The sequence below is a fragment of the Telmatherina bonti genome, assembly GCF_933228915.1.
Source record: "Telmatherina bonti genome assembly, chromosome: 22".
NCBI classification, from domain to species: domain Eukaryota; kingdom Metazoa; phylum Chordata; class Actinopteri; order Atheriniformes; family Telmatherinidae; genus Telmatherina; species Telmatherina bonti.
Genome location: NC_136631.1, coordinates 9,079,889 through 9,106,560, shown reverse-complemented (window position 1 = coordinate 9,106,560; position 26,672 = coordinate 9,079,889). Strand labels below are relative to the sequence as shown.

The 26,672-nt window shown below is 39.1% G+C and overlaps 3 protein-coding genes across 3 annotated transcripts; 2 read left to right on the top strand and 1 right to left on the bottom strand.

Annotated features, from left to right (window-relative positions):
• Window positions 1-901: 901 nt before the first annotated feature.
• On the top strand, window positions 902-10,265 carry LOC306772742 (eosinophil peroxidase-like; the record flags this gene model as incomplete). Its single annotated transcript, XM_079262344.1, has 13 exons — window positions 902-926; window positions 3,282-3,369; window positions 3,502-3,677; window positions 5,038-5,170; window positions 5,371-5,500; window positions 5,590-5,790; window positions 5,880-6,234; window positions 7,760-7,920; window positions 8,724-8,979; window positions 9,049-9,219; window positions 9,310-9,547; window positions 9,649-9,866; window positions 10,219-10,265. The coding sequence occupies 13 exons, from the start codon at window positions 902-904 to the stop codon at window positions 10,263-10,265; spliced, it is 2,199 nt and encodes a 732-aa protein (XP_079118470.1).
• Window positions 10,266-13,243: 2,978 nt separating this feature from the next.
• mtres1 (mitochondrial transcription rescue factor 1) lies at window positions 13,244-15,614 on the top strand. The gene is made up of 4 exons (XM_079261734.1): window positions 13,244-13,297; window positions 14,484-14,919; window positions 15,049-15,121; window positions 15,213-15,614. The coding sequence occupies exons 1-4, from the start codon at window positions 13,279-13,281 to the stop codon at window positions 15,393-15,395; spliced, it is 711 nt and encodes a 236-aa protein (XP_079117860.1). The 5' UTR covers window positions 13,244-13,278; the 3' UTR covers window positions 15,396-15,614.
• Window positions 15,615-16,833: 1,219 nt separating this feature from the next.
• Window positions 16,834-23,492, bottom strand: bend3 (BEN domain containing 3). The gene is made up of 4 exons (XM_079261880.1): window positions 23,365-23,492; window positions 19,881-19,935; window positions 19,588-19,766; window positions 16,834-19,507 (listed from the first exon to the last, which is right to left on the bottom strand). Exons 2-4 carry the CDS (start codon window positions 19,930-19,932, stop codon window positions 17,276-17,278), a joined length of 2,463 nt encoding a protein of 820 aa, XP_079118006.1. The 5' UTR covers window positions 19,933-19,935; window positions 23,365-23,492; the 3' UTR covers window positions 16,834-17,275.
• Window positions 23,493-26,672: the final 3,180 nt, after the last annotated feature.

The following is a 26,672-nucleotide window of genomic DNA, read 5'->3' as shown; positions in this document are numbered from 1 at the left end:
AAAAAAAAAAAAAAAAAAAAATCAGAAATGACAAGCTCTGTCTTATTTTGGGGTGTCACTTTTGCTGAATTTTTGAAAATTTCCACAAAAAATTTTAAACTTGTTAAGAATTTGATAAAATATTTGCATTTTAAATTTTTTATTTGAGATCATTGTAATTTTATTAGGACCCTCTAAAGATTTTTGCTAATTTAAAAGCCATTGGGAGGAAGAGCCTTTGGTTGTCAGGCTCCTCTCTTTTATGGAACCAGCTCCCACTGTGGGTCCGGGAGGCAGACTCCCTCTGTACCTTTAAAGTCAAGCTGAAAACTTTCCTTTTTAACAAATTTTTAGTTAGGAGACAAGCATCTCCTGAGTTGGCGTCTGCATGTACGGAGCCCAACTGTCCAGGTTAGACAGCTGCCCTCCTTGAGTCGGGTTCTGCTGGAAGTTTGGTTTCCTGTTATAAGGTCATTTTTCCTTCCCACTGTCGCCTCATGCAGCTCTGGATGGGGGATTGGATCAAAGTCAAGATTCGATGCGATCATTTGGTTTCTATTAGGCTGATGATGACTTGACTTGAACTGATGAGTCTGTAAAGTGCCGTGAGACAACATTGTTGTGAAGGGGTGCTAAACAAATACAGCTGAAATGAAGTTGTAGTTCACTTGAAAATATGAAAAAATTGCTGAACACTGATACATGGACGTGTTTTTACCGAATTTGGAAGACATAACAAGGACTATTTAGAGACTGACTCTGCCAAGCTTGGTTCCAGTTGATTAATCTGTCACAGAAACGGATGTTGAGCTAATTTATGTCATAAAACACAATGTGCAGCATCACTAGAACTTAGAGCAAGTCAAAGGTTTGGGCTGTTTTATGGAATAAAGCCTGCTTATCTGAGCTCGGTATTGCAAACATGGAAGTCATAGTGACGTTCCAGGGTAAGACAAATTGTTTTAATTAGGCACATCCCACCTGGTTTAGCTAATCACTGCATCAAAAATGCAATTGCTAAAACACAATAATTACATCATCAGTTGACAATCTCTTATCAAAGTGAGTGTTGCTCTTCTTACTGATATTGTAAGAGTTCTCTGAATCAGCATGTTGCATGCAAAAATGATGACCTGTTACTTCAGAGAAAGATTTCAACAAGCACAAAGTTGATATGAGAGAGCAGTTTGTTTCGGGACAGGATGAAGTTCTGTACAAGCAGGTTGATATGTGGGAAATCTGGTGTTTTTAATCAGCCTTCCGGTTGCCACTGCATGGAAAGAACAAGCTCAGGATGTTTTGCTACAGCCCACAGAAACCACATTTGGAGACAATATGCACAGCATGTCAACAGAAACAACAGAGACTTTAATTCCAGTTTCAATGTGTTTTCTCTCTTTTGTGGGCAGGAATAGCATCCCGTGCTGTTCCTTATTATTGCGGTATCGCTGAAGAAGCTGCTTTTCTGACACAAGCTATTGTTTCATCACTGTTCCCTATACAGGACGTTCTGGGCGGATCATTATCAACAGTCATCATTTTGCATGATCAGCTCTGAATGCTCCTAAGCAAACCCCAGCACAGCCCATCTATTTTGTAAAGCCCATTTATTTATTTATTTATCTATTTATTTAAACAGTTTTGTTTTCATTCAGTCCCAGGCTCTGAGGCTGCCATCCAATGAATTGATTGCAAAGGAAATTGCAGCCTTCCTATCTATCTATCTATCTATCTATCTATCTCAGGGAGTGTATAAACATACTTAAAATATTAATTGTTTTTTATGCACACAAAAATGTGAGACTTTGCTTTATCTTTCTAGATATTTGATCTGTAGAAATGTTTATTCTCTTCTACAGTCATTTAGCAGACACTTAACTCCAAAGTAACTTACATACACATTTATAGCCTGATGAGAACATCAGGGGGCAACTTCAGGTTGAGTGTCTTGCCCAAGGGCACTTCGGCACATAGTCAGGGGAAGCCTGGAATCAATCTCTCAACTTTCCAGTTGCAAGCCAGCTGCTCTTCTTCCAGAACTACAGAATAATTTATATAATTTTATAAAATAGTATGTCATATTTTTATAATACAGATATTCTATAAAAATTGAAAAGTATAATTTTTTGGTCCTCTTTATCATTGCGGTAAACTTAGTTATTTCATTTATAAGCATCTCTTTTACTGCATATTTTATTATGATGTCTAGTTTCCTCCATGTTTCCACATTTATTTCATTTTATTTATTGTTTAATTTATGCCTTTATGTTTACTTTTTATCAATAAAATGAATAAAAACTAAAAGATATTACTAAAGCACTTGGAAAATAATACGGATTTAGACAAAAGCTTTGGCAAAAGAATGGAAAAATAAAGAGATAATATTAACAACAGCAGATTGTACAGTGTAAAAAAAATACAATTATCTATCTATTGTCATTATGAAGCCACTCTAAGTTACGTCACATATACATACTGTAATCTTTATGCCTGTAATGACAAGAAAAAAAGTTAGTTCAAATTAAATTTAGGAAATCAAGTTTTAAGTTTAAAAACTAAAGTCATGGGCTTCCTGGCTGTGTCACAGGTTGGTGCCTTTGTTGTGTGTTCCTCAGGTCTGCCCTCAAATTATATTTTTAAAAAAAAGGACAAACAAATTGTAACAGTCTTCATTTCACATTTTACAATTTAATTATTATTTATTATTATCCATTTACTTGTTTTTTTTGTTGTGATTAACACACATTCTGCACAGTCACTAAAAATTTTACAGACATTTTAACGTCTTTGCACACCTCTCCTCGCACGTGAAGTTGTACGAGAAACCATTCATCTGTTTGTCTTTTAATCTAAGTAATTTGTCAGATCCATTTATTAAAAAGCAGCAGCTGATAAGAAAGAAGAAGCATTATCAGCAGCACAAACACAGAGAAAAAGGAAATATTTTCACTCACACCTCCTCTGCCTTGGGGGCGAGGCCTCAGGTGGATCCAGTGGATATAAGGAGGGTGACGATCTCAGATCTCAGCATCTGAAACCTGCACAAAAGACAGGTGGAAAAATAGCTAATGATGGTGCTTTTATGTTAAAAGAAGTCTTTTTTTTTTTTTTTTTTTTAAATATAATACTGACTTTGTTTCAGGGATGCTTTTCTCTGTCTTTCTTCTCCTGGTCATCAGCCTGGTGCATGTTTACTCCAAACCAACAGGTCGATCCATCCACACCACGGACAGGTTTCCACAGGTTAGTCTGATTGATTTTTTTATTTAAAAAGTTTGGCTTTTCTTTACTTTTCTTTTCAGAGGAATATTTGGGAGATCCTTTTCTTCAGCACTGCTTTGACGAAGCAAAGAAAATAGTAGACGATGCATACAAGTACTCCAGAGAAGAGTGAGTTTGTCCAAATATTCTTGCATATATCAGTGATGAAAAGCTGTCTTTTAAACAGATATGACAAAATATCCAAAAATCAGCAGTTCAGAGTTTATTGTTGTTAAAGAATGTGACATTTTCTCCTTCCAGGAGTCTGAGGCGAGTCCGCAGGGATGTAGTGAAACCCCACGATGTTCTTCGACTCCTGAAGCAGCCCCGTGGTGACACCCGCTCAGCTGTGCGATCTGCAGACTACATGGCACAGACCCTCCGTCTGATCCACGAAAAGGTGCATCATGTGCACAAACGCTCTCTGAATGCAACAGGTGAGGATGCAGGGTTCACTCTAAGACACAACACTCAGCGCTCACTTTGTTTTTCTGACGACTCAGATGTGCTCAGAAGTACTACTAGAAATAAACATTTAGTCACTTCACTTTAGTCCCGTCTGTTTTGTGCAGACACTTGCACATGTGCAAAAGCTATACAAGATATGGAATAAAATAGATGTCTACCCTTTCTACAAAACATGCTTCTATCAGTACATTGCAGAATCATGTGGGTGAAGCAGTCTGTGCATTATAACTATCTCTCTGAGAACTACATCACCTGCTTTATCTTGCTATTTTTCCTGCGGACTACCGTAATTTCTCTCTTTATCTTTGTCTATGTTCTTTTTTTACTCCTCTGTGCTGCCGTCTGAAAGTTAAGCATAAAAACTAAGCTGAATTTGAAGTTTCAACCAGAGTAGTAGCTGATATTCTCACTGAATCTTAGCCTGCTGTAGGAAATGCAGTCAGATCATAAAATTTTCATCTAAGTTTCTTCATCTTGGAAAAGAAATATGATCTGTTTCGGAAAATTTGATATTTTTAAATTTGTTAGCTCATGATCTATTTTTACAGTTGTGCTCATATTTATTCATTAAAGAAGGGGAAAAAAACATCTGCCTGTAAAATAAGATGAAATTGACTAAAGTAATAAATAAAGATTTTATGAAAATCATTACATTATTTTCTAATTCTGGTTCAATGGAAATATTTTTTTTTTTTAAAAAGCAAACAAATAAGATAATTTATTACATATTACATGATTAATAAACTAATATTTAGTTGAACAATCCTTTAATGTTTCCGCTCCAGTCAGGTGTTTTCTGTTCCTCTCAGTCAGACTTCTGCACCTGTTGACAGGTATTTTGTCCCACTGTTCAACAGAAAAGTGCTCTAATTTGTCCAGGACCAATTTCTTTGGTTTGTTTGTTCTTTCTTAAACTCAATTAAATGAAAAAACAAATTTTTAGTTATTGTTCTTTTTTTAAAGTCTCCAATTATCTGAGTCACTGTTGGAAATTCAGCCTTTTCTTTAATGAAATGGTATGAAGACATACGAGCACAACTGTATCTAATGTACTATTTAGTACAAATAAATGTAACAGGCTACACATAAAGTCAAGCTCTGTAAGGAGAAAAGATGCTGCGACTAATTATAAAGAACAATTTTTAAAAGGCTTATGAACAGCTCAGACAGACAATCAACGTTAACTATTATCTTCATCTCTGTGAGATCTTATACTGCTGACCATTACAGGAGCACTAAACTTCACAGTGTTCCTGTGGGTATTCTGTTTTACAATGTGGGTAGAGTGGTGTGCTTGTATAAAATATAATTACCAAATGTGTCTGTCAGATTTGCTTTCTGAGGAACAATTGATGCATCTTACCCGTATAACTGGATGTGCAGCTCGCACCAGAGCTCCACAGTGTGACAAAATGAGAAACATCAAGAAGTACCGCACAATCAATGGAGTCTGTAACAACCTGTAAGTACAACCTGAATTTAGATTAAATATAGTTTTGACTGCTAATTTTTCTTTTAGTACATTTGAACTATGATCTGTGTAGATACCTTACTAAGGAAACAGTTTCTGAGCATTGAATTGTCAGCATTGATCTGTCAGTGACCGTTGTAACCTCTCTTAAGGAATGTCTCCTAACATGTGGTTCTCCTGCTTGTTGTCAGGAAAAACCCTCGCCTTGGAGCCTCCAACACGCCGTTCACCCGGTGGTTGCCTCCTGAGTATGATGACGGCATCTCCCAGCCAAAAGGATGGGATAGTAACCGAAAATTCAACAATTTCATGCTCCCATTGGTACATGTGGCATTGCAGTTAGGCATTAATAGGCCTACACGCAGATTTTGATCAAGATTTAATATTAAACTATTCCTTTCCCCTCTCAGGTGCGACAGGTGTCAAACAATATCATAAAGGCAACACAAACAGACAATGATCATAAGCTGACTTTACTGTTCACCATATTTGGTCAGTGGACTGACCACGACCTCACCTTTACGCCTTCCTCGCCCAGCATCCGCTCCTTCAGCAACGGGATTAACTGTCAGAAGAGCTGCAAGCAAACTGAGCCATGTTTTCCCATACCGGTTGGTGTCAAAGCTCAAACCAGAATGTTAGATGCTGATTTCACCTTTCAGGTTTTCATCAGCTCAAACTTGGCTTTTTCTGCAAACAGATCCCTCCGGGTGACCCCCGCCTGCCATCCCACCCAGACAGCTGCCTTCCCATGTTTAGATCTGCTTCTGTTTGTGGAACAGGATACTCAGCCTACAATTTTGGAGGAGAGCCCAACACAAGAGAGCAGATCAATGCAATCACAGCCTTCCTGGATGTGGGACAGGTTTACGGCTCGGAAATTAAATTTGCCTCATTTCTTCGCGGCAGGCACGGCCTGCTGAGAGTCAACGCAGATTACAGAGACCACGGCCGTGAACTGCTGCCCTTCAACCCTATGCAGGTACGGATGTGTGCTACTCGCAGAGCAGTCACCAATGATGCCAACGCTGTGGAGGTGCCTTGTTTCATTGCAGGTTAGTCATCCGGAATTTTAGTTTTCATTGTCAAAAAATGTTGAAAATATAAAATTGTCTTTAACCAGAACAGAAAAATACCACTTATCAAGCCCTTTTGTACTGGTTGTGTATGGACATATAGAACAATACATGGATGGAGTACATTTTACGGTAATAGTACTTTGTACCACTGGAAAGCTCATAAACAGCTGCAGTTTCTAATCCCTGGAGCAGAAATCAGCAACTCCAGACCTCTAGGGCCAGTGTACTGCAGGTTTTAGATGTTTCCTTGCTGTAAAATGAACTTGTCAAGTTCTGCATCAGCATGGTTGAAAAGTCTTTTTTTCATAAGAATCTTAACAGAATTGAATAAACCAGAAGTATCTGATCAGCAGCCGTAAGAGTTGCTGAAATCCCCCAAATTCAGAGTAAATAAGTTTTAATCCTTTCTCTAAGATCTCCTTTTGCATACAGGACAAATTGAACCATAATTTCTTTCTGAACAGAAAACATACTCCATACATCTGGTGCTATTCTGACCCCTCGAGGTAATGATTTCTAAAGCACAAAGCCACTAAATCCACCTTTAGGTCTGAACTGCTTTAAATATTTTATTAAATTCTTAAAGCTGCACTACTGATCTATGGCACTTTTTGCACTTTGGTGCCTCTCAAAGACTTTTACTGCATCCTAGTCTTCTCTGAGCTCTCTCCAGTGAGTCCAGCATTGTCCTGCATTACCACTTTCTCCTTTTCCTTCCCTCGTCTCCTCTGAGCATGCACTCTCGCACACAATAATCACATTTGTCATATAAATTGTTAAAAAAAACAAACCTTTATTTCCATGTCTTTTAGAATATCATCGCATTCAGTTAGAAAGTAACTGATTTTGAATCATTTTCTCTGCTGCTGCACAAATGCGACAGCAGGTGGAAATAAGAGGCAATTAGCAAGACATTCCCTATAAATGGTCCTGCAGGTGGTGGTCCAAATCTTCATCCTTTCTGGCTGACTTTTAGAGATGGTTGCATTTTGCCAGCACCCTTCCCACTAGAGGTAACATGGAGTGTCTGCAACCCACACAAGTAGCTCAGGTAGTGCAGCTCATCCAGGATGCCACATCAGTGCCCGCTGTGGCAAAAAGCTTTGCTGTATCTGCCAGCACGGTGTTAACAGCATGAAGGAGTTATCAGGAGACAGGCCAGTATACCAGGAGACGTGGAGGGAGCTGGGGAAGGGAAGACAACAACCCTGCAGGACTCTCTGCACTATTGTGGAGGAAAAGCAGGAGCACTGCCAGAGTTTGACAGAAAGACCTCCAGCGGGTCACAAATGTGCATGTTTCTGCTCAAATACTCAGAAGCGGACTCAGTGAGGATATGAAGGCCTGACATCCACAAGGGAGGCACTTAGTGTCCATTTAGCATTTTTTTTTAAACGTATTCATGACTTTTTCCTAACAGTAAGAGTCCTCATTTTAAATCAGCTTAAAGAAAGAGACTCCAAACATAAATGTTTAATTAAATTGCTTTCATTCTGTGCAGGTGATATTCGTGCTGACGAAAACATCGGCCTGACCGCCATTCACACGCTGTTCTTGCGTGAGCACAACCGCCTGGCTCGTCAGCTGAAGGGGCTGAATCCACAATGGAAAAGCGAGACGATCTACCAGGAAGCTCGCAAGATTATGAGTGCTTATTCACAGGTACAGACACCTGGGAGTCAGCAAGCAGTCGTATTTTTTTTGGCACAGTCACTTGCATGACATGTCACGAGGTAATCAACCTCCAACTTTGGTTTCTAAGGGGAGCACTTTATATGAACATGCAAGAAGAGATTTAAGTTTGTCCGCAAGTATTTATTAACCTTTGTATAAAAAGAAAAAAAACGTCCCCAAAGTGAGCTAAAAAGGGTCATCAGCCATGGCCCTTTAGTGGAGTCTCTTTGCGATGTCGCTCCCTCTCCGCTGATCCAACGACGCGTCCTGTCGCTGGCTCCTTTGTCGCCTCCAGCTCCACCACGGGATCCTCTTCCCATCCCCACGCGTCCGCAGCATCTCCAGATCTGTCACACACGCTCCACATCACGAGCCACCGTCTTCCTCAGGTCCCCGCTGGCATTTTCCTTGCTTCCTGGTGCTGGCACCAGTCCTTATGAGGCCCATCACAATAGCGCAGCCCAAGCTGCTTGCCTTCCCTATTGGTCACATTCTCCTTCTGCGCCTTCGTCGCATCCTTCTTCCGCCTTGGCCTTAAAAAACCTCCTTCACACCTGTTCCCCATTGGCCAATTAACTCCCTGCCAACTTAGTGGCAGGGAGGAGGAATGCCAGCTGTGGCTAGTTGGCAATCAGTGACCTTGCCCACAACATAAAATTCACAGCAAATAAAACTGTCATGCATAAAAACATAAAAAACTATGAAACCAAAACCAGAGGGCAAGGCCAACTGATCACCATAGTTCTGTCACCTTGACATGACATTTCTCTCTTTTTTTTTTCCGTTCTCAGATTGTTCTGTGGAGAGATTATCTGCCACACCTTTTGGGTGAAGAAGAAATGAATAAGCTTAATGATGACACTGACTATGACCCCCATGTTGATCCCAGCATCTCCAATGTTTTTGGAACAGCAGCATTTCGCTTTGCCCACTTAACAGTCCAGCAATTTTGTACCCGACTGAATCATGAATATGAAGAAGATCCTCAGCATCCCAGTGTCCCCCTGTTCGAAGCCTTCTTCACCCCCTGGAGAATCACACATGAGGGTGAGTTGCACTCAAAACAGCCTACTTTTTGTCCATTTAATTCTTAACTAAGTAAATTTGACTTTTCAGGTGGAATTGACCCTCTGCTGCGGGGCATGATGTGCAGTCCAGCTAAGCTGAACACTCAGGATGCAATGATGGTGGAGTCTTTGAGAGATAAATTGTTCCAGTTTCTGAGTCGTGTGGCTCTGGACTTGAGTTCTCTTAACATGCAGAGGGGCCGTGACCATGGCTTGCCAGGTTCATGTTTCACTTTATTTCAACACTTTCATCTAATCTGCGCTTTTATTTTTCTTATCTTTCTTGCCCTCATGTTGTGTCCTCATCCAGGCTACAATGCATGGCGCAAGTTCTGTGATTTGTCTCAGCCCAGTACCTTGGAAGAACTGGGCCAGGTTCTGAACAACATCAACCTGGCGAAAAAGCTGATAGAGCATTATGGGACACCTGATAACATTGATGTCTGGCTTGGAGGAGTTTCAGAGCCATTTGTGGATGGGGGCCGTGTGGGGCCTCTGTTCGCCTGCCTTATTGCAAAACAGTTCAGGAACATCCGCAAGGGCGACAGGTTAGTTTCAGACAGATACATTCATATCAAAGGACAGAATTACTATTTCAGATTTGTGTTGACAAAAAAAATAAAATAAATGAAACATTTAAAATTTTCAGGTTCTGGTATGATAATCCAGGTGTCTTCACCGCGGAGCAGAGGGCTGCTCTGTCCAAAGCAACTTTGTCCAGAATCATTTGTGACAACACGGGCATTAAGTCTGTGACCCGCAATCCCCTCATTCTTAAATCAGATAAGAACAGGAGAGTGGATTGCAACGATATTCCTCAACTCGACCTGTCCGCCTGGAAAAAAAAGAACTGTGACCGCTGCTTTGGTGAGGAAACAACAAAAACTGGCTCATTTGCTGCCTGAAAAGACACAGAAAGACAGAGAAAGAAGTTCATGTGAAACTACAAAGATGAATTTTCAACATTGCAGAAGTTCATCTTTTTCACCTTAAAGCTTCAGAACATGCAGATTAATTAGCTACTATTAATCTGATCTGATTTGGCTGAGATGAAGGGGCAAATCAAGCCACGTTTTAGCAGTTTTACTATAATTTATCAAACTTCTGTGTCAAAATATAGCTGAAGAATGCCATGATTATAAAAAAGCACTTAAGGATGTGTCCATCAATCCCACTTTTGAGAAAAATCTTTAAGTTTTAACTTTTGGTTATTTACCAGGAGTGTCCAAAGTCGGTCCTCGAGAGCTGCTGTCCTGCAGTTTTTGATGTACCCCTGTTCAAACACACCTGCAAATGGTTTCAACAGCCTATGAAGTTCTGCAAAGTGACTGAATAATTTAAGTCAGGTGTGTTGGAGCAGGGATGCATAGAGGACCTGTAGGATTGTGGCCCTCGAGGACTGGAGCTGGACACCCCAGTTAAAGATTTTTGTGATGTTTGCATAAAAAATCTACATGACTGATATGATTTTGATATTTCCAGTCGCCTTGAAATTCACATGTCTAAATCTTTGATTTTCTCTTTATTCCAGGTCATTGCCGAAGACAATGAAATGAAAATTCATGGGTAGATTTTCAAAACCTCAAATTAAACTTGGATATTTTTGATTACATCCAGAGTATCAAAAGCTTTTTGTTTATTTTTGTTTGATCATGTGTCATGTAACTGTCTCTGCAACGAACGAGAGGCCTGCAATAAAACTTCACAACTATTTGGCTTTCACTGACGTTTTTTTTTTTTTTTTAAAGAAAAAGTTTCCACTCAGGTGGTTGAGCAGCTCGCCCAATGACCGAAATATTATTGGTTTGAATCCCATTCTCCCAGCAAATTTGTCACTACTTACCTCTGGTGTTTGCAGTGCTCATATTTGAATGTTCAGTGGTTTGTGTTGGCTGCTGTGTTTCCATCAATCTGGGCAGATGTGGCTACAGATGTCGCTTACCATCACCAAATGTCAAACCAGAGTGTATCTATACAATGAAAAATGCCATATAAATTTAATCCATCCATTATTAATGTCACAAAACATTTGCATGTTCACATCATGCTGAGGGAATCTTCTGTTTTTGTCGTCTATGCAGGCTCTGATAGGATCCTGTAGCTCACTGTACAGAGAAGTAGGTATTTGCAGAGGCTGAAAAAGAGACTGTCCACCATAATGAGTCTTAAACAAACATTAAACATGACAAATTTAGAAAATGATCCAGTTTTATTGTTCACTGGGATTTCTTCTTGCATATAAACACTTAATTTTAAGTTGTAAAATACCAGTTGTTACATTGTTAATTTTCATTACAGGAATTTTATAAATCATTACTCTGAGACTGTTCAAAATTTACAACCAAAAGGATTTAACTTTGTTTTGAGTCCAATATGAGGTCAAAACACAAACCTGGCTGTTTGAATTCTGTGTGCAAGCTTCTGGCTTCCTTGTCCATCTTAAGGACCCTCAGCTAAAGAAGCAGAAGTCAGAGATGCAAGCAGATCCACCATCCAGTTTCTACACTTGTTTAAAACAAACTCAGGAGATGCATTTATTCTCACACATCAAAATGAACTTAGTTCTGTTTTTTAAGCAGCATACTGGGTAGCATTGTGGCCTTACGGGAAGTACTGACCAACAGGGTCGGTACTGGGGCCTAAATTTTTCATTTTATATGTAAATGATTTATGTTCAGTGTCAGAATCTTTAAAATGTGTTATTTTTGCCGATGACACAAACATATTCTGTTCAGGTGATGAATTAAATAATGTCATAAAAACTGCAACAGACGAGTTGGGGGAAACTAAAATCATGGTTTGATTCAAATAAATTATCCCTAAATGTAAGTAAAACTAAATTTATGATAATTGGGAATTGCAAAAAGGACACAAGTATTGATTTAGAAAAGTAAAAATTGAAAGAGTGTCTGCACATATTTTCTTTGGAGTGGTCCTTGATGACAAACTGAGTTGGAAACCTCACATTGATTACCTGTGTGGAAAAAAAGCCAGAAGTGTTGGGATTCTAGCAAAATGTACATATATACTAAATTCCAAAACATTACTTACCTTATACAATGCTCTAGTATTACCGTATTTTAATTATTGTGTGGAAGTCTGGGGGACTACTTTTAAGACTACTTTGCAAAGACTAGTTATTCTACAAAAAAGGGCCAAAAGGGTTATCAATCATGCAGGTTATATGGATCATACAAATGATTTATTTTTGAGAGCACGTTGCCTCAAATTTTGTGACTTGGTTCAGTTTAAAATTGCCCAATTTATGTTCAAAGTTCAAAGTAAAAAGATGACATATAATACACAAAAGATGTTTAAAGACAGATTTGCTGTGTACAGTCTGAGAGGTAAAGCTATGTAACAGAAACCATACACACGCATCACCCTAAAAAGCAGATGTGTTTCCATTTATGGAGTAACTTTATGGAATGGACTAAGTGATGATATAAAATTATGTAATAACATTATTCAGTTTAGAAAAATGTACAAGAAATTTTTTATGATAAATATAAAAAAGAAGAAAATTCATGATTTATTTTGCAGCTTTATATTTTTCCATTGGATGACTTTCAGTATGTAAACTGTGTATTTAGCCATATAACTGTGAAAATTCAAGACTGGAAATAAGGAGTAGTGTATAAATAAGCTTTGGGTTTCCTTCTGCTCCTTCTCAAACAAGGTATGTTGTTACACAAATGTGCATCCTTGTTTTGATTTGTATGTGTTTAAGATAAATAAATAAAAAAAGAGAAGAAGGTTGCTGGTTCAAGCCTCAGCTTGGGGCAGGTTTGAAGAGTGACCTTTCCATGTGGAGTTTACATGTTCTTCCTCCCACAAGAAATGCATGCTAGGTTAATTGATCACTTGTGAAATGCAAGTGGCTTTGGATAACAGCATGTGCCATATGACTGTAGAACAGAGAACTTCAACCTTGTAGACCAGCAGTGGCAAGCTACACACACACACACACACACACACACACACATATATATATATATATATATATATATATATATATATATATATATATATATATTATACATACTTTTAAGTTTTTTTTTAAAATCAGTACTTTCACACTTTTACTTATGTAAGAAATTTGTGTTGGTACTTTTACTTCTACAGAAGTCTTTCAAAACCCGAGTATCTTGCATGATTCTGATGGTTTTCACACCAGCTTGGCCATATGCCGTTCCCCGTCGATGCGATAGGTGGCGCTATGTTTATGACCGCTGCCACGGCAGTACCTAGAAGGGTCGACGAAGTGCAGACACGAGCAATGAAAGGTTATTCTATGGGTAAGTGCACCACAAAATAATTAAAATATTAATTTGTTTCTTTGCCGTCTTCTCAAATCTGGTCCCAGTCTATTTTCTTCTCCGAACTTGCACGGAGTTGCACCGAAATAACAAGTCCACGAGTGCTCTAAAGGAAAGCAAAGCTAGCTAGCTGTACACACTTGAGCTCGGTTTTAGTGCAGCTTTATTAATGGTACACTTAGTTAATATTAATAATAAAAAAAAACAAAACAAAAAAAAAAAAAAAACTTGACACTATATGGAGAAAAGTAGTTTATGTCGAACACATGAGATCTCAGGGGTGAATTTTCTGGTAATGTTTGCTGTTTTGACAGACTGGTGACAGAGATTCAACTTCCGGTGACGGAAAATATTAAATATAAATAAAAATGTCAAAATAAGTTTTATTTAAATAAAACTTTTTTGCTTGTAAAAATACTGTACAATAGAAAACATGTATTAAACTAATGCCAATCAAACCCTAGGTGTCAGGATAGAAACCCAAAAGTAATGCTTAAAACAAGTACATTAAAATAAATGAAGCCAAATTAATAGAAATAGGTGCTTGGAGCAAAACTAGTAGAAATTGGCTAAAAGTCTTATTTATATCCATAAATGCCAAACATAACCTTTTAATGATACCTGAGCAGAGGAATGGTTTCGCATTGAGCTAAAGACAATCAGTTTTGGACTATAGATAGATTACTAATCATAATAAATTTATGATTTTATTATGATTTTGTTATTTGTATTTTATTTTATGCTTCTTCTTTTTGTCTGTAATGCTTTTCATGTTTCATGTAAAGCACTTTGAATTTTCTTGTACATGAAAGGTGCTATACAAATAAACTTGCCTTGCCTTGCCTTACTATTATTCAGCGATAAATCATGAATCTGTATTTGGCTGATTATGTTGGAGCGTTTGGACCTGCACCAATTTGATGCAGGTCTAATGAAATATAAAGATAACTGCCTGAAAATCCATTCTGCAAAGCTGAACTAACTTTTAGGTTATACATTTTAATCCCTCTGTTTGATCATATAAAAAACAAGCTATTGATTACATCAAAGCAGTTTGTACATGTATGCAGAAAATAATAATTTAACATCTAAATTGTCTGTGTTTATTTATATGTATATATATATATAAAATGTATATATGTATGTTTGTTTGTTTTTTTTCCAGTGACCGGGTGGAGCACCAACATGCAGACTCTCTTGGTGCATGCACTTGCTATGAGGCAACTAGGAAGGCTAAACCCTCGTCACCTGCTGGCGGCTGGATATGGTCTGAGGCCGACTGAATGGTGTCCGAGGACTATCCATACACGACAGCTGTGGGGCTGCTTGACTTTTCCTGCACTCGATGGTCACAGGCCTGTTTTCCACGGTAGAGACGCTGTCAGGAGTTGGTCTGTTCATCATCTGAGGTATAAGAGCAAAAAGAAAACTCCTCCTCATGCTGTGCTTGAAGATGAGGATGAGGAAGAAAATGACCCAGAGGAAAGTGATTATGAAGATGTAGACCCAAATCTACCTCCAGATTATAAAGACATGGAGAAATATGTGCCGTCTTTTCGCTATGACGTTATCATGAAGGCTGGCCTGGATATTGCACGGAAGTGAGTCATGGGAAGTTATTGGTTGGACATAATTTAATTATAGTTTATAAATTAACTTGCAAAATAAAAATACCAGCCATTTTCTCCCCTTTCAGCCATGATTACAGAATAATCTTTTTCTTATCACAGCAAAATTGAAGATGCTTTCTACAGCGACAAGCTGAGACTGAACGGACAGAAACTCATAAAGAAAAGTAAAACAGTGAGTACAACTTTCAAATTGTTTTATTCTAATCCTCATGCTTGCATACTTTTCCCTCTTGGCCATTTTGCTCATTTTGTCTTTTACTCAGGTCAAAGTTGGAGACACCTTGGACATGGTGCTGTCTGTGAATCAAGAAACAAACACTGTTACTTTAATGAGAGTCATCCTCAGAAGGGTTTTTGGTGAATCCAACGACGGAGACAAATATAAAGTTTCCATAAGACGATGGAAACGTGTTGAGCTTGCCAAGAGTGAGGCCTTTAAAGCATGAACTTGCATTGGATGTGAGGCAGAGTACTACCTCCCAGTAAGGTTGGCAGCAGAGAATATGTGATGGTAAAAGACTGGAACAGTATACTGGGTCTTGAGTGGATTACACAGGTTTAATATTGAGTGGTGTCCAACAGTAAAAGTGGACTTAAATGTGCTCCTTTTTCAGTGTGATGGGAAATTCTTCCAATAAAGGTAGATTTTAAGTTCTTACATCTCATGACCTGCTTCTTTTCTTAAGCTTTACCATCTTACACAAATATGCGAAGTGGTCAGCACCAGTCAGAACAACATTTATGTTAATGAACACAGCTTAAAGGTAAGTTTTAAGATTTACCTGTTAGCTTACCTGTAGCTCCTCTCGGTGTAAAACCTGCAGTAAGAACTTCAAGTTTAAGGTACACATCTACAGCAGGAACATGTAACCAAATCTTTTTAACTTTTTATTAGAAATAGGTTATCATGAGCCATCGTCATGTTAAATTATCTTTATAATACTTCTATAAGAAGGCTTAAGATACAGTCATGTAAATAAATATTCAGACAAGGAAATATTTGCACACCACCGGGGTTTTTAGGTACAAGTGTAAATCTTCAGCTTTAATTCAAGGAGGTTTATCACAAATCTTGCACTAAAGTATACAACAGGTCTGAATTGGTATGAATAAAGACTTTAAATTGAAAATCAAAGTTGTCAAAGATAATCCTTCAAGAATAAAAACAATTGATTTAATCCCTAACCCTCCAGATCGCCCCCACTAGGTAGTTGTTTGCAGCTAAAAAAGAAAGAAAAAAAAAAAAGTGTAGAAGTCATCAAGCCCATGAGCGACAGTTTTGAGTAGCAGTTTGGTCTGAGAAATGACCATTATTCCTGGATGCCTCAAAGACTAGTATCCCCGCTAAACAGCTAGATTAGAGTTAAGGAAAGGAATTTGTATGTGGCCTAAACTTGAATGTAAAAACATACATTTTACAGGCATGTATGGCTGCCACTAGAATCATAAGTCTGGATCTTTAAGATTTATGCAAAGTCTGCATAACTGGAGCAGTGCTTCACAACATTCATGAAAGACACAGAACATGATACAAAAACAATGCAGCTTTTTTTTTTTCTTTTTAAGAAATGTCAACTCATTAGTGATCCGAATTCATTCTTACTGAGCATGCTTCATATATTATGAGATGAAGAGGCAGATAGACCCCCAAACAACATCACAAAGAGGAACTCTGGATCACTTTATGTTCAGTTTCCATATTTAAAGCTTGTTTATCTAATCGCAAAGTCAAAAACGGAGTGTGTGAATATGGAAGTTCTGTATTAAACTTAAGCATTCATTGAATTAAAGCTGACAGTCTACACTTGCATGTGCTGACAGTCTTTTTAATTTTTTTTTTTTATGACAAACAGGCAGAAACCTTTGAAATAATTACTTGTCCAAATACTTATGGACCTGCCTGTAAGCACTTTGTTATTAAAACAGTGGTGGCACAATGCTACATCAGTAACTGCAATGGAAACACATATCACTGTGAATCTTTTTCTATCAATAGAGAAATTAATAGGAGAAATTGTGACCTATGCCATTAGTTACTATGTTTGTTATTGTTTTTAAGGCTACAACATTTACCAACAAAGCATGTTAGAGAAGCTATGACAGTTTTGGCTTATAAATAGAATAAGACTACATAAAGTAGAACATCGGCTGTTGTGGCCAAAAAGGTAAAAATAAAAGTACGAATAGTGCTGAAGAAACTTATAACAGCTTGGCTTCATCCTACATAAGAAGTTTTTAAAAGTTCAACAATGCGATTTCAGCTTATATACTGTGCAATTTTTTTTTTTTTTTTTTTTGACAAAGTGTTGACTAAATGTTAAGTACTCTAAGACACAGTGTTCGACCGCTTGGCCTTTTTAAGAATGTCACACTTCTTCCGGTTAGGGCGCCGGCAGCGTTCGTCGATGCTCGGCACACATTCGTAGTGCCACACCTCCTCCATCTTATCCACAGGATACACGGCTTCCACGTAGTGACGGATCAGTCTCAGTCGGACGGGATCGAGCTGCTTCTTATTGCAGGCGCCTGAATGGTTGTACTGCAGCCGCAGATTCTCCTGGGTGAAGAGCTCGGGGAAGAGGCGCACCAGCAGGCGGGCGGCAAAGTTCCCAACGGAGAGACTCTGCTGAACGATCTCCCGCACCTCGCCGTCTGAGAGCAGGTAGACAGACGGTACTGGAAAGTCAGGTTTGGAGACGATCAGTTCATCCAGAGGAATTTTACAGAAGTCTTTGCTGCTTTTCTCAGGAGGTAAAGAAGGAATGTCCGGATCCTCTCTCATGTTGTCTAGGTTGAACTGGTTCATCTGGCAGACAAAGTCCTGCTCCGACTCCTGACCGTAAACTTTACGCTGCTGCAGGTAGGATCTCCGCTGCTCCGTGTCGCGCCTCCTGCACCTCTCATCAAGTTTACCCACAAACTCTAACATCCATACTCGGTCGTTCTTGGCACGAGGGTAGACTAGCTGAACGTAATGACGGATCAGGTTCACGCGAACAGGGTCCAGCTGTTTCTTCCCGAGAGAACCGCTGCAGTTGTACTGTTTTCTAGTGTTCTCGTGGGTGAAAAGTTCAGGGAACATTAGCACCAGCAGTCTAGAGGCAAAGTTGCCAATAGACAAGCTACATTCATAGTTGCTCCTCAGCTGATCCCTGGATAAGAGGTACTCCTGGGGGAAAGAAAACTCTGGTAGAGGAATGTCCAGATTGTCAAAATCAACCGGGGTAAGGAGCGACTTTTTGGACTTGCGACTTGGTCTTTCGTATTCATTCGCTTCAGGAAGTTTAGCGACAGAAACCTCTTCAGAAAGGCTGGCCAGGTCGTAGCCCTCGTCGTTTATGTTGTCAGGTTCGCTCTCGTTGCTGTTGCTGTGAGGACCCTCGAGCGCATCCTCCACGTGCTGAATGCACACCTGAAGCCAGCTGTCCTCCGGCACTTCAGGAAAATTTGCTTCCATGTACTTTTTGATAATTTCCATCTTATCGGAGTCCAGGATCAGCTGCCCCACGTTGCTAAAACTGCTGGAGCCTTCTGGCATTTTCCCCTCTTCAAAAACCTCAGGGAAGAGACGGTGCATCAGAAAGATAACAAAGTCCTCCGGAGAGGAGAACTCATCCAGCTCCTCTGTGCTTTGTGTATTTAACACTTGGTCTGATGCTGCGAGGTTGCTCTGCTGGTTATCTACAGATATATGCTCTTCCTTACCCTGCTCATTAATCAAATAATAGGCTTGAGGATTCTCCACTTTTACGCCTGTATCCGTGGCAGGCTGCTTCCCGAGCAGCCGCGCACTCTCCATGTCCCTCTGGGCCCAGAAGCAATTAAAGAAGTCATTAATCTGAAGGAGGCATTCTTCTTGCCAGACGCTGTTGGTTTTAACCGAGGGGTAGCAAACTTCCACGTAGTTACGGATCAGCTGCAGATGTAAAGACTCCAGAGTTCTCTTGCTTGCCATGCAGTCATGAGCGCACTCTCTGGCTTTGAACAGTTCTGGGAACAGATGCACAAGCAACCGGCAGCCGAGCTCTCCCGCGCTGGATGTCTGCTCCGTCAGCTGATTCAATTCCTCGCTTGTTAGCAGATACTCGGGGGGAGGCTGAAACTCCGTCACCTTCTCAGCTGGTTTGATCTGCTTCTTTATCCGCATGACTTCTAGGGTTAACAAGTCCACTTTACTGTGCAGCTGAGTCATGCTTGAGTTCAGGGTATTGAGAATAAAAAACATTTTCTCAATCAGCGGATAAAGGGTGGAATCTGTTGTCAAGGCGGACGCTAAGCAGTTTGTGGAGGAGGAAGTCTCCACTGGGCCGTTTTGCTCCAGACCATGAAGCTTGGAGGAAAGGATGCTGCTGAAGTTGAGCTGATTCAAGCTGTCATGGTTGCTCTGCTGCTCCAGACTCGGAGTGTTCCTTTTGTCGGAGATCCTGTGAGAGATGCTGAAAAGAGGCTTTCTATAGGAGACTCTGGATTTCTCCTGGACACAGTCCCTCCTTTCTCCGGTTGTGGTGAGGCAAAGAGGTTCATGTCTGCTGCTTTCATCTCCCAAGCGCCGCCTCATCTAGACAGAATAAATACAAAGTAAAAACAAAAATGAGTGTGACATAAGTCTAGATAAATCATTGTCGAAGCTTATTTTACCTCATTTGAGACCCTGGCTCTCTTGCTGCTAGTGGACTGATGTATATCTGTACCCATCTCGGTGGACAACCTTTTCCCAGCCTCTGTAGCTCCAGGAGGTCCTCCTTGATGCCCTCGAAATTGCTCGCAAATAGCAAAATCCTCTGTCTCTTTCTTAACGTCCTGGACATGCTTGTGTTCTGCAAATAATGCAAGATTCATGATTCTTCTTTCCCTTTTGGAATAAATGATCGTAGCTACACCACACTACAAGCTTCCTGCAGCACGGGCAAAGACAAGAGGATGGGACTTGCCTTTCTCAAGCATCGCTTCATCTGGGATTTCTCCATGCTCACCGGAATTCATAGCCTAGAAAGATCAACAAACATGAAATCATTTTAAAACCAGCGTGTATAATGTGATCATAACTGGAAAGACATTTAAAAGATCTTTTAAAAGTTACTTTATTTACACGTAATGTTACGAGGAAACCACTTACACTGAAGCAATATTCACTATGGTGGAACTATGTAAGCTGACCTTACACAGGATAACCACATGTGTGTTTACAGCATGTAAAAAGTGATATAAATAAAGCAATAGATGCAAAAGCAGTGCATTATGGTTCATAATCCAGTCAAACATATCCTAACATGTTGCTAATCTAATATCCAAGCAGTGCAAAGTCAGGTTCTTCCAGTAAGGTTCCTGTTCTATCTGTTTCATCTCTTAAGGTAGCTATTAGGGGTGGGAAAATCGAATATTGGGATTTTTTGCTTCACAATTTTCTAATCGTTTTTCTTTTTTGTTAAAACTTTTTTTTTCTAAATAAATAAGAATAATCCATCATAAAATATTAGGTCATTTCTATTGTTTTAACTGATCTTTTTACTTGTCTTCTTGGGTATTATAGCAGCAGAACAATGGTTTGGCTACTGCGCTGTTGTTTTTTCCTAATTGAAATCAAGACAAATGACGAGAAAAAAAAAAAAAAAAGTTTTAGACTATTTTTTTTGTTTTTAATCTACAAAAATCACCCATGTCGAAGAATTGTGAGAATCACAATTTAAATTGAATTGGCACCCAAAAAAAATCGGAATTGAATCGAATTGGGACAAAAGCATATCTTCACAGCCCTAGTAGCTATAAAGCATTAACAGGCTTACTCGCTGTAAATTTAGAGCAATAACAGCAACTCTTTTAAATGGAAATTATAATGCATAAAATAAATATTATATAAATATAGTTTGCCTGACACAGGCTTTGCTTAACTGTTTAAGACCTGACCCATGAGAAATGGTGAGAAAAGTCACTTTATTTACTTGTCCCATTAATAAAAAGTAACTGAAAAAATAACTTTTTTTTCTTTACAAATATTTATCATTTATTATCATGTTATATGTCAAAATTCTTATAGCATATTTTGTTGCTTTATGGTTTCCATTAAGAGGCAGAAGACACGAATCAGACTGCATTCAACAGGATTTTGAGCTAAATTTTTACCACGAAATGATGCGAAATATCACAGAAACTGTATGTATCCAATGTGTCACGTTGGGCTCTTATGGGTTAAAAAAAACTTCTGTGCAAGAGTGAAAAATTTCTCCATTTCACGTTTATTTCTGCAAGTGTTCACACTACAATGTCCCAACAATGATTCTCACTAGTCTCATTCTCAGAAATGTTTTATACATAAGGGTATGACCATGAGAACCAATGAAGAACATTTTCTTAATTTTCAGCTTCAATCCGCAGCTAAATCTTTGTGGCGAGTATCAGGGCTGGGCAATTCATTAAAACTAACATCCAGAATCAATAATCAATGTAATCTTGCTTGTTTAAATTGTTTAAAATTGTTATTTTCTCTTAAATATAAATAATAAATACAATCAAATGATCATATATGACTGAACTGTGTGCATTTCCTTTCCAATATTATCAATATCTCTCTCATATTATGAAAATATTTGCAACAAATAATCCAGTTCGCTATAAGGGCTAAAACAAAACGATACTGAAATACTTGCTAATCAATTGTAAAAGAAGTAACCCGTTGAATTAACTGTGATAGTGATTTGAGGTCATATTGCCAACCCCTAGTGAGTATGGTGCCTTTTATTACAGCAAATCTTATTAGTTAGAAAGACATAAATATGTAAAACGGTTATAGACGGTGCTCTAGTGTCTTTTTTTTTTTTTTTTTTTTAACATACTTACTGTCACAAAACGACCCAAACATGAGCTCATAGTATAGTAAAATAGTTCCAAACTAGTTAGTGTTACTCTCTCTTCCCTGCTGATGCACGTTCTGCAGACTGCAGCAAATGAACTGATGTGGGTGATAACACCATTTCTTACCCACAATATTTTTTGCACCTTGACAACAATTGTTGGAAACGTATACGGTTACTAAGACGCAAGAATAAATTATTATTGCATGACCTTGAAGTACTTGAAGTACAAACTGTGCAAACTTAACTAAACATAATAATACATGCCAATATGAAGAGGAATTTATTACAATCATTTATTAAATCTGCACCATGTGACTGTTGTTGTGTACAACACATGGATAAATATGTGATTTCATTTTAATCCTGGGATGAATAAGAATAATGCCGGTATCTTTTTTAGGGTTATTGTCGGTAACAGAATTAATATACTGCTTACAATACCCACAATAATCCCTAGGCAGAAATAAATAAATCTATTTTCTATCCCTCAGTCATTTGTGACCATGCAACACTAATATTTCGCCCAGATGTCACCAGCAGGTCTCCACTGTTCAGGCAAGTTTGACATTGTTTTTCCCCACATTTCCAGGCCAAACCTTTAACTGGGCTACAGTCATTTAATTACAAAACATACTGGTTAGCCGTCATCCTTGTAAACAAAAACACAAACACTTCCTATACTGCAGATGAAATAAACAGCAAAGTTGCTATAATACTGGCTCAATAAATATTCACAACTGCATGTATGCAAGGTTGGATTATCCAAGGGGTATTATGGGCCCACACCCACTTGGAAGCCCATGTGGGGCCCACATAGGGAAAACACAAAGCAGTTTGGACATGAAACAAAATGTACATAAAAGCACATACACCGCAGAAATGTCGTTTCATAGTGTATCATTCACAATTTTCACAATATTGTGGTGGGAAAGGGGGCCCCTGGAATACTCTGGGCCCAGGGGCCTGCGCATCTTTAATCCGGCCCTGCATGTATGTGAACGTAGATGGCTGATAAGAGGTTTAATGTCAGGTTGCCTTTCTGAACTCCATGAACTCCGCTAATATCTGTAGTTTTAGTTTTATGTAAACACTAACAAACAGCACGTGACCAGGAGCATGCAGGCTTAAAGCCCAACACATCTTCTGTTTTTGCTCCAACAAGTTCGTCAAAACTCATTTCATCAGTCTATAATCCCGGTGAAAAAAAAAAAAAAAAATTCTTTTCTTTTTTAAAATCCTGTAAAATAAAATAATGAAAATTATGAGTGGATTCTGCAATGCATGCAGAGTTCTCCTCCACAGCTTTTACATCCACCTACTTCCTCATTCTTCCGCCCATGAACCAAAACAGAAGCTGTGACTCCCAACAAACGGAAACAAGTTAACATTATATGTCGCTGTCAGCGTCAAATATTGATTTTTTAAATTTATTTATTTTTATTACAGCTACATCTTATATGTTATTTAATGACGCTGTGATGTTTGCGTGGACGACCCCCCCTCCTCCTCCTCCTCCTGTTGGTAAATTCACGGTAAACGCGCGTGACCGGTGATCAGAGCTCACCTCTACGGGTCCAGCTGGTCCTCCGGGACAGTTAGGGAGGCGCTGGACATGTCTGCGGACTGTCACAGTGCTTAATTTTGAGGGAAACGCTGTCTTGTTGTTGATGTTTTTCTTTTTTCTCGCTCGGCTTCGGCACTGTCTCGCGTGACGTGACGGGGCGCGCGCCTGCTGTGTCACTTCCGCACAGCCCCGGAGAGAGGGCAGCAGGGCCGGATTAAAAGCGAACAGGGCCCTGGGCCCAGAGTGTTCCAGGGGGGCCCTCTCCCCACCACAACATTTTGAAATTTGTGAATTATACACTATAAAACAAAATTTCCAACATCTCTCAGCCAATAGCAACACACTAGACCACTGTTTCTCAAGTGGCGGTACACCAAGCGGTAACCTCCGGCAGTTAAAAGTGAAGCCTATGCGGAAGTGCATAAAACTGCAGTTCCCCCTTGTCCACTAGGGGCTGCAAAACAACAAATCCCCATAAACTCCCATGTTAAAAAGACCAACTTCACAGCAGATGTTCAAAAATTGATTATAGGTTTTATAGGTCAGGTTTACCTTCATGACAACTGTGGGGGGAGTGATTTTTTTTCTAATTTAAAAGTAATTTAATCTATAAATTAGTCATATTTAGGGGCGTGTCCTTTTGATTGACAGGTACCCGATCTCCCGCTTCAAGTAAGAAGAACGTTGAACAACCGTGGTTTTTAGCCGGTTAACAACGTGACTTAGCTTTAGCCTGATTACCTCCGTTAGCTGGTTTGCTCCTGTTATCTTCGGGTTAGCTAGGTTAGCTCTTAGCTACAGAACGCTCGGAGTTCGCTGGATGTCAATCATCCACCATGACGTTCACAGCCCCTTTTCAGCTCCACCTCTCTGCCCATAATTATATTTTCCACGTGAGACGACACGCATGATGCTGCGGAGATGGCGATGGTAGGAACCGCCCACCGAGCTTCAATTCAGCTCTTCAGAAACCTATGGGTGACGTCACGGAGGCTCCATCCATCTCTATATACAGTCTACCCCTGGGGATACTTCATGGCATTCTAGGGGTTACCTGAAATGTTTTGAAAACATGTTTTTATGTTTTCTTTAAAACATACTTAAACAAAATAATATAAATATGTTCCATAAATATTTAATACATGTCATCCAATGTAAGCGTGCATTCTTAAACTGAATTTACATATAAATTTACACCACTTCATTCCTCCCAAAATCCTACATTCTAATGTGAATTGAACCCTATCCATTATGAGCCAAAGTGTATTCGTCAGTCACTGTCGCCTTCACAACGCAAGCGATGGAGTCCTGGTTGAAGCGTTGTAGAGATTTCTATTGTTTTGCATGGTTAAAAGTTTAGTAAACCAAACAGAAATGACAAAGTGCTGTATTTCACATTTTTTCTTAACCAAAAAACTTTGCAGTGGTTAATATTTTACAAGAGGTACTGTGTTGCAAAAAGGTTGAGAACTGCTGCACTAGACACTGTGGTGTAACTATCTGGCTTTTATGTACATTTTGTTACATGACCAAACTGCTGGTGCTTGCCCCACATGGGCCCTACATGGACCCCAAGTGGGCGTGGGCCCCTGGGCCTGTGCCCATAATTCCCATTGGATAATCCGGCATTGGAAGGCAGTAAAATAAGCTGCACTTACTGTCCACTGTGACTCATATGAGATTATTTTTTGTGATTTGAGGACAAAATTTACACAATAAAAAGGTTCCTGTTCTATCTATTCCATCTCTTAAGGTAGCTATGAAGCATTAATAGGCTTACTCGCTGTAAATTCAGAGCAATAATACCAGCTCTTTTAAATGGAAATTATAATGCATAAAATTAATATTATAACATGAATATAGTTTGCCTGACACAGGCTTTGATTAACTGTTTAAGACCCGACCCATGAAAAATGGTGAGAAAAGTCACTTTAATAAAAAAGATAAGGTCTTTACTTGCTCCATTAATTAAATGTAATAGAAAAAAACCCTTTTTTTTTCTTTAGAAATATGTATTATTTATTACCATGTGATATGTCAAAATTCTTATAGCATATTTTTCTGCTTTCTGGTTTCCATTAAGAGGCAGAAGACAAGATACTTTTTTAAAAATAAGTAATTAGAATGAATAAAGTTATATAAAAAGAAACCTGATAAATATTTTGTAACAACATAAAACCACAGTGCAATACTTAATGGTCAATATATTAAACATTACTACATTAGAAATCTTAATATCTGAGTATTAGCACAAAAAAAAGTTTCTAAACAAACGCATCTCATATTAGTCCTAAAAAAAAGCTACATATTGGAACCCTTCAGCACCACAATGTTTGATTTGGTGCTGGTGTTGTTCTCACTCTCATTGTTTGTCCCTTTGGATAAAAGCATCTGCACATCACATCAAGTGACCTCCAAACATGGTGTTAAACCCAAAATGCGGTGAGGTCGGTGGACAGAAAGAACAGTTGGAAACAGGCTCCTACCGGTTGAAGTCACATAAAGCCAGAAAAAATAACTTTAATATTAAGCAATAAAAAGTCAGACATATTTTAAAAAGACTGCTTTAAGCGGACTGTAGAAAACTGGAGCAAGGTGGTCTTTTCTGACTGGTCCAAGTTTTCAGCAACTGCTAGTTGGGTTAGACCTGGTTAGACAGAGACCTGGAGAGACTACAACCTACAGAGTCTCTCACCAGCCGTTAAAATATGACCAGCTATGATCTGGTGTTTCAGCAAGGCTGGAGTGGAACAGATGAGACTGTGCATTAATATATTATAAGGTTTTACTGGGCCTTGCGATGGACTGGCAAGCTGTCCAGGGTATACCCTGCCTTTTGGCGGAAGACTGCCGGGATAGACTCCGGCTTCCCCGCAACCCTGAATTGGATTAAGCAGTTAGGAAAATGAATGAATGAATAAGGTTTTACTGGAAAACCTTTGCTTCCTTATGCTAACAGTGAGTGTGAATGGTTGGTTGTCTCTCTGTGTTGGCCCTAAGATGGACTGGTGAGTTGTCCAGGGTGTACCCTGCCTCCCAATGATTGCTGGGATAGGCTCCAGTTTCCCCTTGACCCTTAACTGGACACAGCAGTTAAGAAAATGGATGGATGTTAAGGCTGTGGACAGCAGGACAATGACCCATGCACACAACCAGGGAAATCAAGTTCTGGATAACATCCCCGACATCCGTCACCACATCCAGCTCAATCTCCAGATATGGATGCTTCTGGGAACCTCTGGAATGACATTAAAAGGAAAATGGATGGTCAAAAACATCAAGTAAAGCTACATTTTTATTTTTTTTTT